The sequence below is a fragment of the Argentina silus genome (genome assembly GCF_951799395.1).
Source record: "Argentina silus genome assembly, chromosome: Y".
In the NCBI taxonomy this organism is placed as follows: Eukaryota; Metazoa; Chordata; class Actinopteri; order Argentiniformes; family Argentinidae; genus Argentina; species Argentina silus.
In genome coordinates this window covers 51,735,160-51,752,686 of record NC_139654.1, presented here as the reverse complement: position 1 = coordinate 51,752,686, position 17,527 = coordinate 51,735,160, and the positions used below count along the sequence as shown (strand labels likewise).

General features: G+C 45.6%; 1 protein-coding gene across 1 annotated transcript; it reads left to right on the top strand.

Annotated features, from left to right (window-relative positions):
• Window positions 1-3,249: 3,249 nt before the first annotated feature.
• Window positions 3,250-8,549, top strand: LOC310824180 (uncharacterized protein; the record flags this gene model as incomplete). Its single annotated transcript, XM_083696992.1, has 9 exons — window positions 3,250-3,318; window positions 3,644-3,732; window positions 3,923-4,074; window positions 4,683-4,813; window positions 5,091-5,183; window positions 6,588-6,614; window positions 6,853-6,986; window positions 7,563-7,656; window positions 7,872-8,549. 9 exons carry the CDS (start codon window positions 3,250-3,252, stop codon window positions 8,433-8,435), a joined length of 1,353 nt encoding a protein of 450 aa, XP_083553118.1. The 3' UTR covers window positions 8,436-8,549.
• Window positions 8,550-17,527: the final 8,978 nt, after the last annotated feature.

Here is a 17,527-nt window from a genome sequence, read left to right as displayed (position 1 = left end):
TTTTAACCCAAACCAGCCTGGTTTCTTTTCACACATACAAAAGCTTGTGGAAACTGCCACCAGATCTATTATTGGGTCAGTTCAGCTGGCATTTAGAGAGCCAAGCTCTGCTAGAAAATGCAATGTTTAAAAGAAATGTCTGAGAGTTCTCGGAACCACTACCTTCAAAACGTTGTTATGTCAACCATAGAGTTATAACCACTAAATGAACTGTGATTACGAACTGGGAAGCTCCATGTAGTCAACTGTCTTCATCTTCTGTGATTTGTGTGGGCGTGAATCAAATTGTTAGTGATTCACTGCCACCTGCTGTGCTGAAGTGGTAGTATCAACTCAGCACCAGTGTCTCAGGTCAGCTATTTATTGGCACCAGTCGATGGCGTCATGTACCTGAAAGCCATTTACAATCTATAGATAAAGCTATTGAAGATGAAGACCACATGTTGATCCAATTGGCTGATGCCTTCCCAGCTCATGGGAAGTCCCACCCTAGTTGACTACATGATGTCCCTCATGCTGTCACAAATCTTATGAATGGGTAAGACAGCCAGTGCTTCCTCTGTGGATCTCTACGCCATTGACCACAATGCATCTTCAAATACTAATCACTGTATAAATCAAATAAATCTCAAACTCTTTTTCTGAGTGCATACTAATAGTGCATAAAACAATGTCTGAGCCAGCTTCTTTATTGGTTGGTTACCATAATGTGAAACTATCTTCTCTTTTCTGCAGGGGCACATGTCTAATATACACTCACTGAATACTTTATTAGGAACACCTGTGGCTCAGTTGGTAGAGCATGGCGCTAACAACGCTTAGGTTGTGGGTTTGATTCCTGCTGGGACCATATATACTGCAATGTCAGTCGCTTTGGATAAAAGTGTCAGCTAAATGGCATATTGTAGTGGTTTGCGGGATCTGAAGAATCTCGAGGATCACCAGTTCAAAGTTGCAACAATCTCCGTGTTTATTTTGCACTCTACCATTCACCAACAACTCATTCACACTTCCTATTTACTTACATAATTTGTCCAACCCTCACCACGCTAAGGCACCTGGGTAATGTAGTGAATTCGTCTACGCTCAACCAGTAGGTGTCTAGTCACCACAATATATTATTTTAACACCTGTACACCTTCTCATGGTGGAGGTGGTGTAATGGTGTGGGGAATGTTTTCTTGGCACACTTTGTGTTACACAGGAACGTCTGAGGAACCAAATGACGGCACAAGGAGAGGGTAGGGTTTAGCCCGAAGGCGTATTTATTATTAATAATAATAATAATAATAATATAGGGAGAAGGGTAGTGGAGAGAAGGAGAATCCGAGGGGGTCGCCGGGGTCCGGTCCAGGGTTCGGTAATAGGAGATCCAGTAGCTGAGAGGGGTCGGGGAGAGAAGGATAATCCGAGGGGGTCATTGGGGTCCGGTCCGGGGGTCGATAGCGGGAGGTCCAGTGTTCGTGGGAGGTCCGGGAAGTAAGCTGGGGGGTGCACGGCCGAGGGTGGTCGTCAGCCTTGGAGATGGAGTCCTGTCCTGCCTGCGTTCGTAGCGCCTTTCACACAGACAGTCGTCTATCTCCAAGGCGAGGGTAACCAGCTCCTGGTACGACGAGGGGCGGTTCTTGAGGAGCCAGTCCTTTATGTCCTCACTTAGACCTCGCTTGAATGCACTGTGGAGCGCCCTATCCCCCCAGCCGCTCTCCGCAGCGAGGGTACGGAATTCCACCATGTAACCGAACAGTTCCCCTGGCGGATGATGTGGAGGCGGGCCGCTGCGTCGGAGCCCTCCTGGGGATTATCGAAGATGAACCGAAACTCCGTCTTGAAACCCTCGTAATCCGTAATTACTGCCCAGGGCAGCGACAACCCACTTCAGCGTGTGCCCGATCAAAAGGGAGATGATGAAGGCCACCTTGTCCCCTCCGGATCGGAATCTGCTCGGCTGGTAGTAAAAAGCGAGCTCACATTGAGCCAGGAAGCCGCGGCAGAGATCTAACTCGCCTCCGAAGGGGCAAGGCAGTGCGAGGTGTTGGGGTAGGCTTGAGGCATTGAGCTCGAGTTGGGTGAGGACCTTGTTCATGATCTGAACAGCGCTGTCGAGCTGGTCTGTGACCCGGTTCAGGTGGGCCTGCCTCCCTCCGGCCCGGGTCCGTAGAACCGTCTGGTTCCGACATTTGGCCAGAACGTTCTGTTACACAGGAATGTCTGAGGAACCAAATGACGGCACACAGAGAGGGTAGGGTTTAGCCCGAAGGCGTATTTAATAATAATAATATTAATATAGGGAGAGGGGTAGTGGAGAGAAGGAGAATCCGAGGGGGTCGTCGGGGTCCGGTCCAGGGGTCGATAGCGGGAGGTCCAGTGTTTGGGGGAGGGGGAGAGAGCCATGGGATAATCCGTAGGGGTAGTCATTGGGGTCCGGTCCATGGTTCGGTCACAGGGAAATCCAGTAGCAGAGAGGGGTAGGGGTAGGGTCCGTGGAAGGGAGTCCGAGGGAGATGAGAGTTCTGGAGGGGCACAGGAGAACAGGGTTAGCAAAACACTGGGAACACGTAGGGAAGCGCCTGCAGGTTACGTGGAAGATTACCCTTGACACAGTATGTTCTGGCACTGGAGTGGAGTTCAGGCAGGGTTCTTATAGGGAGGTGATTGCTGATGGTTCGCAGGTGTGCTGAGTGGAGACAGGGAACAGGTGCGCTGTCGACTGGGAAGGTGACGCTCCAGCGATGATTGCCTGGGCCTCAAGGTGGTGCCAGAGGGACGGTCAGAGGGACCGTAACACTTTGGGCCTGTTAATATCAATCAATCATCGCTTGAATGCCACACCCTATTTGAGTATTATTGCTGACCATGTGCATCCCTTCATGGCCACAATTTACCCATCTTCTAATGGCTACTTCCAGCATGATAATGCACCATGTCACAAAGCAATAGTAATCTCAAACTGGTTTCATGAACATGACAATGAGTTCAGTGTTCTTCAGTGGCCTTCCCAGTCATCGGATCTGAATCCAATAGAACACTTTTGGGATGTGGTAGAACGGGAGACTCACAGCTTGAAAGTGCACCTGAAAAATCTGCAGGAACTGACCAGAATCTCAAAGGACTGTTTCCAACATCTTGTGGAATCAATGCCACGAAGAATTTAGGCTGTTTGAGAACAAAGGAAGGCCCAACCCAGTATTAGTATAGTGTTCCTAATAAAATGTTTGGTGAGTGTATGTCTTCTCTTTCCTGCAGGGGCACATGTGTGTGGGGCAGGAGGTGAGGGTGGAGACTGACTCCCTGGTGCCAGGTTGCTGGTACGAGGCCAGAGTGAAAGCCAGGGCAGAACAGGGGCTCTGGAGTGAGTGGAGCGTCCTAGTGGAATGGAGGACTAAGGATGGTGAGCCACAGTTAAGACTTGAGTTCTTCTTTTTAATTTTGTGATTATGGAGGTGACCAATCAAAAACAAGTCTTGTGGAAGATCTTATTTTGAAATGTGTCTTGAGTTTTTGTTAATTTTCAGAAAATGCGGCTTTTCATTCTCTGTTTCTTATGTGTGTGTGTGTGTGTGTGTGTGTGTGTGTGTGTGTGTGTGTGTGTGTTTTAGCGCCTGTGCCTGGCCCATCTAATCTGCGGTGTGAATCTGATGGGGAGAGGAGTGTGAGCTGCAGTTGGGAGCTCAGCAAAGAGCTGGCCCAGATTACTACCTACACACTGGCCTACCGCACCAACAGCACCAAACCGTGAGTGTGTGTGTGTGTGTGTGTGTGTGTGTGTGTGTGTGTGTGTGTGTGTGTGTGTGTGTGTGTGTGTGTGTGTGTCTTTTTTACATGTGTGAGAATCAGTTAATATATTAACCATGTGTGTCTATGACCTTTTGCCTCTACACTGTCTGTCCTCTCTCATGCCCCCCCTCCTCTCTCGCAATCCTAGGTGGACTCATGTAGATCCTTTAGCACCATTAAACATCAGTAATCTTCAGGTCTTCAGGTTCAACTGTTCATTTTCTGTGAACGAGCACGGACAACTACAAGTGGAGTTGAGACCTTGTCCCAATACCAGAGTCATACCCTCCTACAAACACAGTGAGTGTGAAAAAGACGTCAAGTTGTTGCAAACAGAAGGCTCGCACTCTGAGTTGCCATGTCTCGAAACTGCAACCTCTGAATTGCCAACACACATGACCTAAATACCAAATGGAAACCAGCTACGCCACAGAAGCTAGCAATTTGTTGGTGCAGATGAGGGTATTTGAACTTGAATAGTGAGTTTACCATCTCAACTCTGTTACAAGTGCACACACACACACACACACACACACACACACACACACACACACACACACCCACCAGTGGAGGCTGGTGGTGGGAGAAATCGTGAAGGTGGGGCTCATTGTAATGCACGGAATGGAAAGAGAAATGGTATCAAACACACACACGCACACACTTAGACCCACAGAGAGCTTGTTGATGTTGCTGTTGTTTGTTTTACATTACAAACAACCTTATGTTTTAGTGTGTGTAATTCTGTCAGTGGGAGATATTCTAAAAAAACGATGTGTTAGATTATGATTGCAGTATAGGTTATTTGTATAGTCTTGCCACCTAGTGTACTTTATCAGGTAGTGCAATTGAAATCCACACAACATTAGATCATGAAAGACCATTGCTCTTCCCCCCTTTCCTGGGTCTAGTTCACCCCCCCTTCCCAGAGAGGGTGCATATAGAGGAGAGGAGCAGGGACTGGCTTCTGAGCTGGACCCCCCCACAGATGCGCTCTGTCACTATCTCTACTGAGGTCCGCTATTGGAGTGCTGACACACCGGTGAGAGAGTGTGTGTGCATGTGCGTGTGTGCGTGCGTGTGTGCGTGCGTGTGTGCGTAAAACCAGTCCGTTTGTGTCAATGATTATAGCTGCTTGTTCAGTGAGAACTGTTGCATTTCATGGATAGACCATAAGCCTTTGTTGTCAATTGATCAGTGGCCATCACTATAATCAGGGACGACAATGATTATATTTATTTCCCCTCCCCGTCCCCATCTCTCTATCTTTACCCCTCTTTCTCTCTATCTCTCCTCTGTCTCTCTTTCTGTCCCTACAGGATGACTTCAGGAGCTTCAATGTCTCCGCGGGTGTGTGTTCCCTAGAGTTCCCCAGGGTGTCTCTCCTCCCTGCCGCCCGCTACGTGGCTCAGGTGAGAGCCCTGGTGGTCTCCAGAGAGGGAGAGTACTCTTACTCAGGACACCCTTCAGAGTGGACACAGCCTGTCACCTGGACCACAAAACCAGGTAGGCACGTGGAGAGTGTGTGTGTGTGTGTGTGTGTGTGTGTGTGTGTGTGTGTGTGTGTGTGTGTGTGTGAGTGTGAGTGTGTGTGTGTGTGTGTGTGTGTGTGTGTGTGTGTCTGTTCTTTAATTGTCAAACAACTGATGATGTGCTCATAGTGTGACACACACACATTCATCACCCAATTGTATACATTGTATATACGTGTGTGTGTGTGTGTGTGTGTGTGTGTGTGTGTGTGTGTGTGTGTGTGTGTGTGTGTGTGTGTGTGTGTGTGAGTGCTAGGGGTGTAATTGTTTAAAAGCACGTTTTACAAGGTGTTAAAACAAAAATATTAAAACATACAAAATATTAAACTGTATCAGTCATTATAAGCCTGTATCAGTCGTTATAAGCCAAAAAAGAATAAATAGATTATTTAGCTAGCACATGAACATGCAACTTTGAAATGAATCACCATGGTAACAACAGAGCGCAGAATGTTCACATCGTCTGAAAAATGGCAGAGAAGAGAAGGCACACCTCAAATATCACTGAAATGGCGTACTGTTCGAGCACTGGCACAGTGATTAATTCATTGCGCATCACAATCGTATAGTCTATGTGTTCAGAATGTCTAACTGTCATTCATTGAAATGGTTGAAATTGCCCCCACTAAATGTTGTTGTGAGTTTTTAATATCAGCCCCATATATTGCAGCCCCACGATCTCTCTCTTCTCTCCTGTATGCGGTCCTGGCGGTGTGTGTGGCAGTTGTCTTCATGGTGCTGTACCGCAGTATACCAGCCTGTCAGAGGTAATTCTTGACCCAGGGGAGGCTGGTGGAGGTAGAAGTTGGATATCATTCCTCCCTCTATCATTCCTCATTGCATTATTCCTCATTCCATTCCATGCATAACAATGAGCCGGTCCTCAGATTTCTACCTCCACCAGCCTCCCCTGGTTTGACTCTGATAAAACAGTAGTATGGAAAAAGAGCAAGAACTCACCTATTCCTCCCTTTCTTCTCATGACTCTCATTCATCCGTTTTCCTTCTTTTCTGCCCCCCCCACCCCCCCTTCCTTGAACCTTTCTCTTTTTCTTTCTTTATCTGTCTGTCTCTTTCTCTCGCTTTCTCTTTCTCTCTCTCTTTTGTAACTGATTTGGCTGATGTGCTCCAATGTACCATTTGTAACATTCCTTAAGTATACAATAAAGGTGTGTTAAAACAAAACAAATCTCTCTCTCTCTCTCTCTCTCTCTCTCTCTCTCTCTCTCTCTCTCTCTCAGGTGGTTCAGGGTGTGGGAACTGTCCGTTCCCTCTCCTCTGAAGAGTAAAGTCTTGGAAGAAGTCATTAAGGTAAGGTCACACTTCCTCAAAATTTAAAAAAAAAAGTTCCATCAGTAGATTCAATTAAGTGAATGAACAAAAGCCACAAAAGTGAAACAATTCCCTAACACACCATTACATCTTCACAAATGTATTTGGTCGACTTTTCGGTTGGAGACGTAATCAATTCCTGCAGAGGTAAAGATTTGTGTGGAAAATATTTTACTTTGCTTACTTTGTTTTCTGTTATCTTCCGACCTGTCCACAGACATCTGAACGTAGTCAGCCAGTCTTCTACAACAATATGGACGCTACTCTCATCAGCGAGGTCCAGGTGCTGGATTCTCTACAGCACCAGCTGTACTGTCCAGAGTCCTCACACATACAAAAGCAACGACCAGAGTAAGTACCGTGCGTGGAGAAACATAGACACAATGAAAAGACAGCCACTGCTTTGTAACACAGCAGGCTATGGATGCAAAAGATGTTTAGAGATACACTATGGAAGTTTCATTGATAGTTGTTTGCCTCAAGTGTTTAGTGTATTATCTTAGTGGGTTGTCTTACTTCCTATAGTATGTTATCAATTAATTAAAACCATACAATCCTTAGTTTTAGGCTTACAAGCGTCTGGCAACATAAGCTTCATGGGCATTAGGTTTGTGACCAATGAGACTTCTGGGCATTATTTTTGACTATTTAGGGGACACCTTTTGGCTCAAGAGCACCTCTAGAGGTAAAATCCTCCATAATGTAACAAAACATTTTAAAAGCCTTCATCAGGGCATAATTCAAGGTATTTATTGAACCTGAGGGAAAATAGACGGTTGGTGTGGCAACACTGCTTACATTGAGCAAGCCTGTCTTGGAAAAGGGAGAAAATAACATTCCTTTGCTCCGATGTCTATGCTTTGTTGATTTGACCACAGCTTGGTTGACAACTGTCTTTAAGCATCCTCACTTCCTCCTTCTCCTTAGGTTCTCAGAGGGAGGAAGTCAACCCATGTGGCTGGCGGTCGTGGACAGTGGTGGGGCATACAAACTGGTGACTAGTCATAAGGAAGGAGCAGAGGTGGGCTATGATAAGGGCCATACAGAAAATCTCTCTGTTTCTCTTCCATTTCTCTGTCTTGCTTTCTTCCTCCGCCACTCTGTCCATTATCTTTGTAACTCTACCACCCCCCCCCCCCTCTGTCTGTAGTCTATTCTGTCTTATTTTAGTCTCTTCTACATGTATTTCTTTCTTTCAAAACATTTATAGGAGCATAATTATCTTCTCTTCTACAGATCCCATCAGACGCAAGTTATGATTTGTCCAATGGGGGAGTACTGGCCAAGATGGTGTCCGACCTCAGCCTCAGTGAGCCCTGCATCCTGTGCCCCAAGCACTCTCTGCCTCTCAACACCACCCTGGGAAACAAAGTCCATCCTGAGGACTCCAACACCCAACATGCACTCCTCCAGCATCAGAGCTCCTCAGAGCTCCCTACTGGCAAGATGGCCCCCTCTCAGGATGCATTGCAGGAAGTGCTTCAGGCAGAGGCTGTTGTGTCACATGATGGGTATTCATCCCTTTCTCTCCTTGGTCAGTCTGACATGGTTGCAGAGGCTTTGGGAATATCCGACCACCCTCCCCATACCCCATATCCTTCACCTCATCCTCTTCCTCCCTCTATCATGTCTGTTCAGACCCAGGCAGACTCAGACTATTGCTGCCTTCCGGGTATTGGTGAAGTTGTGGTTCTGGGGGTCAGGAAGGAGACCAAGCCCATAGAGGAGAGGGCATATCACCCCCAGACTCTGGACTCTGGCTTGGGAACTGAACAGAGGCAAATGTCCATCCTCATATAGACTATTCTATTCTATCCTTTGTATTCGGTCTGAACAGAAACAAGCTTGTACTTTCCATGGATGTAATCCTAATTCCAGGAATTGTAAGTCACTTTGATAACAGCATTTTCCACACCGATTTAATTCGTGTTAATTTAGCACGTGAAACTCTCTTCATCATTTCATGATGCGCTTTGAGATTGTACTGGGGGCGGCAGGTAGCCTAGAGGTTAGAGAGGCCGGCAATCGGAAGGTTGCTGGTTCAATCCCCACTCCAGGAGGGAGCCAGATGTGAGCTGGTAACTGGAAGGTTGCTGGCATCATATCTAAGGTGCCTACTGCCGTTGTGCTCTTGAGCAAGGCACTTAACCCCTAACTGCTCCGAATATGGCTGCCCTGTGCCCAGAGCTCTGTTCTCCCTTGGGGGTGTGCATGTGTGTGTGTGTTGCCTCGGGGTGTGCACGCATCATATTCCAACAATTGATGTGAATTGATTGCATGGCCAAATAAACAGTCTTCTTCTTCTTCAAATGAAAAGGCTGTTACAAATAAAATGTATTATTACCTTTTTTTCATATAAAGACATAAATGCGGAACTGTCCTCATTTAGCTCTGTTTCTTGTATTTTTGCCTGTTGGACGCTTGGCGGCGCCATTTAACCAATTGATGATGAGTGTAAATGTCGAACTAGCCTACCACCAGACAGTCTGCATCTACCATTGTATGGTGAGGTCATTGGACCATTTGTAGAGAGGGAGAAAAAGGGGAAAGAAGTTGAGGAGGGAGGGGTAGAGAGGTAGGCGAGAGGGAGAAGGGGAATTAGGGAGATAGGAAAATGAGGAGGGGAGGACATGTAAAGGCATAATTTAGTCATAGAAATGGGCACGATTTACCACGTACCTTGGGAGTGGTTCATTCACCGAGGCAGGTTTGTTGATATTTAGTTCCCTGACTGAGATTTGAGATTTGATAGCCATATTTTGTTTTTGATAGGACCTCTGATCATTTGGGTGCCATCCCACTGGGTTTATTGTTTTCCAGATACAAACTCTTCAAACAATTCAGACCTTAGCCAATCAGGAATGAGCTGGTAAACACTGTGGTCTCTCACTAGTGTGGCCATTTGGTTTTTAATGCTCTTTAATCTCTCTTTCTGCCCAGTCGTTCCCCCTGTCATTCAACATCCGCTGTTTGGTAACTACCCACCCAGCAAACGTTGAACGTGATGAAAAGACGACTATGCCAGACGCCCTCAGCACCAATTTAGGTTTTGGTTGAAAATGAAAGTTGAAAAGACTAGCTAGCCAATAAAATGTATCACATTTAGTTGTTAATGTCTTTGCTTAATTCGAATGAGGATGACAGGCCATTTTAGTCAATTATTTGGCCTAATGTTAGAACAGGACTAATGTGTGGCAATAGAGAATGATGTTGTGCTAAATTTGGGCCGATGGCGGGACATGGACTGATTGGACAGATATTTTAAGGCAAAATTAGGACAAGGACGGGCCCACGTGATGTCAACCAATCATCGACGTCCTCAGGGGTCACGTGCTGAGTGGGTCGCTACAGGCCACGTTAGCCTGTTTAGTGAGATAGCTGCCCTCTTCACTTCCTGCTGCTGACTGAGGTAAAAGAACACAGCTGATGGAAGGTAAACACAAAGCACAATGGTTGCCATGACATTGAACTGTATATTTCCGGAAGACAGTTAAGACGGCATCGCAGTGGCTTTTCGTTTCCACTGACAACATGCCTCTGGTAGTAGGGAGTTTGGTGGTTCAGAGGTGGCAGAAGTTATGACTCTTTGGACAGCATGTTATCTTCCCACAGTAGTGTATGGTGCTACAGAGGCGCCTCTAACGCGGTATCATTTCTCAGTCTAAAGATGGGAACAAAAAATCCACTTGTTGAAGCGACTAGTCTTGGTGAAGCGACCACAGTCAGGCCATGTAGAAAGAGCATGGTTATTTATATTTTGAGTGAACTATCCCTTTTATGGGGTCTGTGATCTTACTGGACCGGGGGGGGAGGGGAGGGGAGGACGAGTAGGGAGAGAAATGGAGAGGAGGAGTGGTGTGAGAGAAGGGGAGGTGGTAGTGATGATTTGGCTGAGAGTAGTCTCTGTCTGGGATGTTGAACTTGGCCAGTGGAGCGATGGGGTTGGCGTGAAGGTGCTTGCAGGTTTGTGTGTGTGTGTGTGTGTCTGTCTGAGCCAGCCTTGATCAGACAGCCTTGAGGGCAAACAGAGGCTCTGGAATGTGATGTCCTGTTCTACTAGACATGTCCTATCCTTACTGTGGATGCAGTATATGACCTATCCTTCTAGTAGCTAGCATCTCCTGTTCTTTGACATGTTGTTGCCATCTTCTTTCTTCCGTTGGATGAATATTTCCCCCATCCCCCCACTTGGCCCCACACACTCCTCCTCTATTTGTCTTGTTAACATACTGAAATGTATGATTTCAAGAAGCTTGAGAGAAAGAGGTAGGAGAGAAGAAGGGAGATGGATAGAGAGCGCTAGGAAGGGATATGACCACTGTGTATTTCGATCAAATCAATCTAGCGGAAACAAATTGGAGCTCAGAGAGACAGCTTTCCTGGAGTACAGCATGGTAGAGAATTACTGACTGACCTTCACTTCTGTTTGTGTGTGTTTGTGTGTGCGTGCGCGTGTCTGCGTGCGTGTGTCTGCAAGCATGTGTCTATGTGCGTGTGCGTGTGCGTGTGTGTGTGTGTGTGTGTGTGTCTGTGTGTGTGTGTCTGTGTGCGTGTGTGCTATTTTTACAGATTTTAAATTACAAAGGAAAAGCTTAAGGGTGGGCCGACAGACTGGACGCTGTGGCACGTTAACTTTGCACTCTGACACAGAGACAACGAGTCGAGAGGAAAACACAGGAGAGAGGGACCAGAGGGTAGAAAGAAAGAGATTGAAGAAGAGGGAGACAAAAAGGAAGTTGCGGAGAGATGGTAGAAGGAGCGAGGGAGAGAATGCAACAAGGAGAGACACTGAGCTGGACAGAAAAAAAGAGAGGCAAAATCTACAACTGTGGATAAACACATAACACAGACAAATATGGAGTCTAGTACAGTGTAAAGGCAGCACTGGATCGCATGAGGTAGAAACACTGACACACACCCTTCTGTAAACTGTTTGAAAAATTCACTGTCAAGCAGGAACAGATACAGAGAGGAAATAAATAACACTGACCTTACACACACACCTTATGCACGCTCTCTGCATGAATGCACACACATTGTGGAGGCATGCAATAACACACTCATGCAGGCACGTACAATATACACATACAACATGCATAAGGTGTGTGTGTTAAGTACATTTTATTTATTTCCTGTGTGTGTGTGTGTGTGTGTGTGTGTGTGTGTGTGTGTTCCTGCTTGACACACACAAATCAAGATAAGATACCTTTAACAACTAACAAGGAATGTCCCGTTGACCTGCACACACACACACACACACACACACACACACACACACACACACACACACACACACACACCATGTCTGGACTGTGCCCAAATATTTTCCAGTAGTCCAGACATGGTATGGGTGTGTCGCCCTCTTGTCCAGGACAACACATAATAGACTATTGTTAACCTCAGATGACAGAGAAACTAAAACAATTAGAAAAGTCCCCCTACACACACCCACCCACACACAGACACACAAACTGTCTTACTCACTGGCGAAGTGGGGAAAGTGGAAAAGGCTCCAAATGGAGAAAGATAGGGAGACAATTGGCTGTATGTATTTCATTGTTCTGAGCTGCTGAGCCACTTAATCCTCTTTCAGAGCCCAGCATTAAAGCCACTTCCCAGTCTCTGTGTCTGTGTGTCTGCCTCTGTTGGCACAGTATCAACCTTCCTCTCTGTATTTGTCTGTGAGAGTTCATTTCTGTCTGTCAAACTCAGTAACCCTCTATTTGTGCATCCCTGTTTCTGCTGGTGTTGACCCAATATTTACTAAGAAACTATGTGGTACCAACGGGTATATTCAGGTACTTAACTCAATGAATTCAGCACATTTAGTAACAACCTGGTACTAAAGATAATCTTGGGAGGTGCTTGAGTCGGTTAATCGCACACGGAGGTGCTTGAGTCAGGGAAACTCAAAGAAACAGTGAGTGTAATTAATATGCATTTATCAGGTAATTTACAGAGTAAGTACCTGCTTAATACCGGGCTGTAAAGTAAAATGTTACCCTCTGTTCTTCTCGCTGTCCTTCCCTTGCTTCTCACCTCATGTCTTGTGAATTTCCTTTTTGTCAGTCTGTCCCTCAGGTCAGTCCGTCAGTCAGTCAGTTTTTACGTCTGGTGTCCAATCTCCCCAAATTCTCCCATGTCACCCCCCTCCTTCACTGGCTCCCAGTAGCAGCTTGCATCAGATTCAAGACCCTGGTGCTCGCCGACCGGGCAGCAAAGGGAACAGCCTCTCCCTACTTGCAAGCAATGGTCAGCCCCCATACCCCTGCCCGATCACTCTCCTCTTCCACCTCGGCTGGCCGCCTGGCACCGCCGCCTCTACGTGGATGCAGCAGCCACGTTACTCGGTCACGGCTTTTCACTGTCCTGGCACCCTGCTGGTGGAACAGGCTTCTCATGACTGCTGTCATGACTGCAGAGTCACTACTTATCTTCCGCCATAGATTGAAGACCCATCTCTTCAGGATACATCTTAACTGTCCCTCCTAAAGACCTCTTCATCCCCACTACCCCCCTGTACAGTTTCTCTACTGTAAATAAATTAATAAAAAAAGTAATTCTACCTTCTTCTAGCATTGTGACTGCCAATACCCCCTGGTCCTAGCATAGATTACTTTTTCTTATGATGACTGATGGATAGATGATTTACTTACTTCGACAAAGGTATTTGTTGTAAGTCGCTTTGGATAAAGGCGTCTAAATGCCATAAATGTAAATGTAAATGTTACTGTTCAGCCATCACATTCTCTCCTATAAATCTGTCCTTACTCTCTCTTTCTCTGTCCTCCCGGGTCCCCCCACCCCTGCTTCTCTCCCTCTCCCCTTTCTAGTCTCCATAGACATAAATGAATATGAAACAAAACCCTTCTAAACTCAAAGAGCTGATGTTTGATCTAGAAACGGAAGCATCTTTTAGAGCTTTGTGAACTGTAATTAGAGCTGTCCAAATACAAACGTCTGCCTTTGAAGTGGCTTCTTTGGTTTTAAACTACAAAAAAGCAGACTTCTCATATTGTTTTGGGAATTAAACTGCAAGCGCAAGCCCATCAAACGTGTCGTTTTGTTGTTTGCTTTTCAGTCACACAGCTGTTGTTACCACAGTAAAATCCCTAAACCCTTTCAACCTTGATAGATTATTCTATGCACTGTCGACTACATACATAACACTGTATGTTACATTTTCCAGTAAACCTGTGTATACCTTTTTCTGGAAACACTTACTATTACAGCACATAATTAACTAGTAATAACATGATAACAATGAATCACAATCAAATCCATATTTATATGTTGTTTTTGAATTGCATGGTTACCTATGTAGGTAATTTAGAAGATGATCATAATAAAGGTTTACTTGGTTATTATATACAAATATGATCAATAATACAAGTGTTACCGTATTACCATGTTATTACCTCTTTATTCCGTGCTGCTCACCCATTTGCTCAAACTCAAAGCGGCTTACATTGTATAGAGGTCACCTCTTCTACAACAGCGCATGGGCGAAAGCACATATCGCATCAGAAAGCATACAGACTAGACATGCTAACAGTGTCCACCACATGGTCATTCATTTTATATTGTTCCTGATTGCATTCTGGTCCTGGGCGATGACCTTCATTTTGTACTCTTGAGTCCTTTGAAAGCCCTGAGAAGCCAGGACCTTAGATTGACCTTCTATTATGGTTCTCTTTGACCTTTTGGATATGACCTTTCACCTTTTGGATGTAGGCCTATGTGAGGCCTAGAGAATGAATATGTTATGTAACGGTCTTGATCCCATTCTATTTTTATAAAGTATATACAGTATTTGTCTTCTTATATATTCTCACCGAAGATTAAAAGAAAACAATGAAATAAAGGAGAGACAGTTACACATATACATTTGTGTGGGAAGAAACCCAAAATGGCTTCTGATAAAGCCTCCCCCTTCAAAAACTATAAAACAAAGAGTAAGAAGAAGAATGGGTTTATTAGTCATAGAGTGGTGTCTGATTTTGGGCAACTAAAACACACTGGCTAATTAAGCAGTATTATCACAGTGCTGACAGTGTCCAGACAGCAGGAATTGGACATCATAGGCCTATTTAAGGACCATTTATGAAAAGCGCTCAGAAATGTAGTTGGTATTTCCGGATTTGATAAATAAAGGCTTTTGGAGTGGAGACAGCCGGACAGACAAGACCCCCTGACCTTTACGGGTCATAACTGTGTGTGTGTGTGTGTGTGTGTGTGTGTGTGTGTGTGTGTGTGTGTGTGTGTGTGTGTGTGTGTGTGTGTGTGTGTGTGTGTATGTATAGTTTGGGCCCATTGTCTCAGAGTCTGTTATCATTATAGACCAGTTTCCTGTGGCTGCCTTGAGAGAGAGGGAGATTAATAATAAAATTAGCCAACATTAAGCACTGTACATACTGTGCTGCAATTGCAATCTGTAGGTTATAGGTCAGTTTAACACATCATAATTCTCATGTTCATGACATTAACATCAAAAGCTGTATTTCAGTGTAATGTATTGGCCCCTGGGTAAAAGTTGAAGTCTTCTTATCTATGCTGGTGCCCCTGACAAAACGGCAGCAAACACACAAACATCTGACGTCACACACACACCACTCGCCTCTGAACTCACGGGGCAGGAATGTGATCAAAAATAGAGTGAGAGTGAGGAGGGGAGGGTGTGTTTGTTTTTAAAACCGTGAGGGGGACCAAGGGAGTGAAAGGAGAGAAAGAGAGCGAATTAGAGGGAGGGTGAAGTACATAGACACTGTTCTAATCCAGTGAGTAATGACTTAAACACACACACACACACACACACACACACACACATACACACACACACACACACACACACACACAGGGCAATGATTAATGAATACCCAATACCCCACACAGAGAAACACAGACAGGATGACACAGACACTCAGACAGTGACACACACAACCCACACACACTCAGTGAGTCATCCTACAACAATCAATTTATTAGATTATGGCCAACTAACACTAAACAAATACAGATACGTACATATTAAACACAAGAAACGATATTAAAGCGACAGATTTAGGTTTGTCAAAAGCCCAAAAATACAGAGAATGTAAATCAACACCACAACCCTAAACCTAGCTTTTGCACCAGGACATTTAGCTCTCATATGATGTCATCACTAGGTGACTCAGTGGTGTCTGGGCGGGCAGTGACCATGACCATTCCTGTAGAGGACACTCACTCAAACTATGGCACAAGGAAGGTGTGCGTGCGTGCGTGCGTGCGTGCGTGCGTGCGCGCGTGCGTGCGTGCGTCTGTCTGTCTGTCTGTGTATCTGTCTGTCTGTGTATCTGTCTGTCTGTCTGTCTTTCTGTGTGTGTGTGTGTGTGTGTGTGTGTGTGTGTGTGTGTGTGTGTGTGTGTGTGTGTGTGAGTGCGCATGTGTGTGTATGCACGCGTGCGTGTGCCGTGTGCGTGTGCGTTTCTGTGTGTGTGAGGGGACTGCGTGTGAGTTCGTCATTCCTCCTCATCATTCAGCCTCACATTAACCATTCACTCCTCGGCAGTTTCCCCTGCGGGGAATTCTTTATCAGTGGCATCATCAGTAGCCAAATGACAGAACAACTCATGATAAGGACATAATGGTTCAACAAAATGTACATTGTCACCACATACTTGTCCTCATATTGTCCAATCGTATTGTCACAGTGGAACCTCTCTCGTTGTTTTGGAGACAGCTTTGTTACAACGTTACTTTGAGAGGCTTCAACCCTTACAGAGGCACCAGCCCAAAGAGGCTCACGCGATTCTATCAATGGATGCATTGATAGATGAACTGGTGCGAGGCAGAGGGTGTGACTGTGTGTGAGAAGACACGTTTGGTGAGAACGCGTCAGACGGATGTTCAGACGAGGAATGTCATATTTGTGGGGGTCCAAAGGTACAGAATGAAGAGATTTCCTTGACCGAATCAATACACCTTCTTTCCATCTCTTCCTCTATTACTAAGACCTTTCCTATTCTCTCTCTCTCTGTCTCTCTCTCTCTGTCTCTCGAAGCTACGTGTTGCCCTGTCTCTCACCTCTCACAATCTCTCTCATCTCTTTCCTTTTGACACTTATCGTTCCGTGGTTGTCATGGACACCCTAGAATAAACTCACTTACCCATGAGTCAGAGCAGCTGTTGTTTTTGTTTTGATTTTCACTTGTTACTCTCTGTTGACTTTCCGTTTCACACTATTTTGTTTATGAAAAAACGTCAGATTACAATCTATAGAGCTACCAAGCTGGTGAGATGAATAGGCTAACGATTATAGCATGCCACATAAAAGAAGAGGTTGTGATACATGTTGTCAAAGCACTCCTTGTTGCCCTGTTAGGTGCTGACAGGCTCCACACAGTCAGGGTAGTATGTGAAGAAAAAGTCTAGAACCTTCTGTTGCTTCAACCTTCAAAGCTTTAATGTATATCAAACCTCTCCATTGTTCCTTGTCCCGGAGGAAACAGAACCCTACTATGTTACTGTTCCACTCCGGATAGAAGGGGATGGGGGGCGGGGGGGCGGAAGGAGGAGCGGAGGAGAAGAGAGGGTTGTGAGGATTCTACCGGTACCTGAGTCATGTCGGAGGAGAGACTTAGTCGATTCTTTTTGCAAAGCCGGAATCTGGCGGAAAAACGGAAAGGCACCTGGGAATTTGAACACAAACAAGCCTAGGGAAGGAAGCAGGGGAGGAGAGGAAGGGGTTAATGCTTAAGACATGTGGGATAGAGTCTGGAGGTGTGGGCGCACTTGCATGTGTGTGTGTGTGTGTGTGTGTGGTGTGTGTGTGAGAGAGAGAGAAAGAGAGGAAGGTCTTACAGTTCTGGTGTGTTTGCACAGCGAGCGAGTATACCTGAATAGGTAATAAT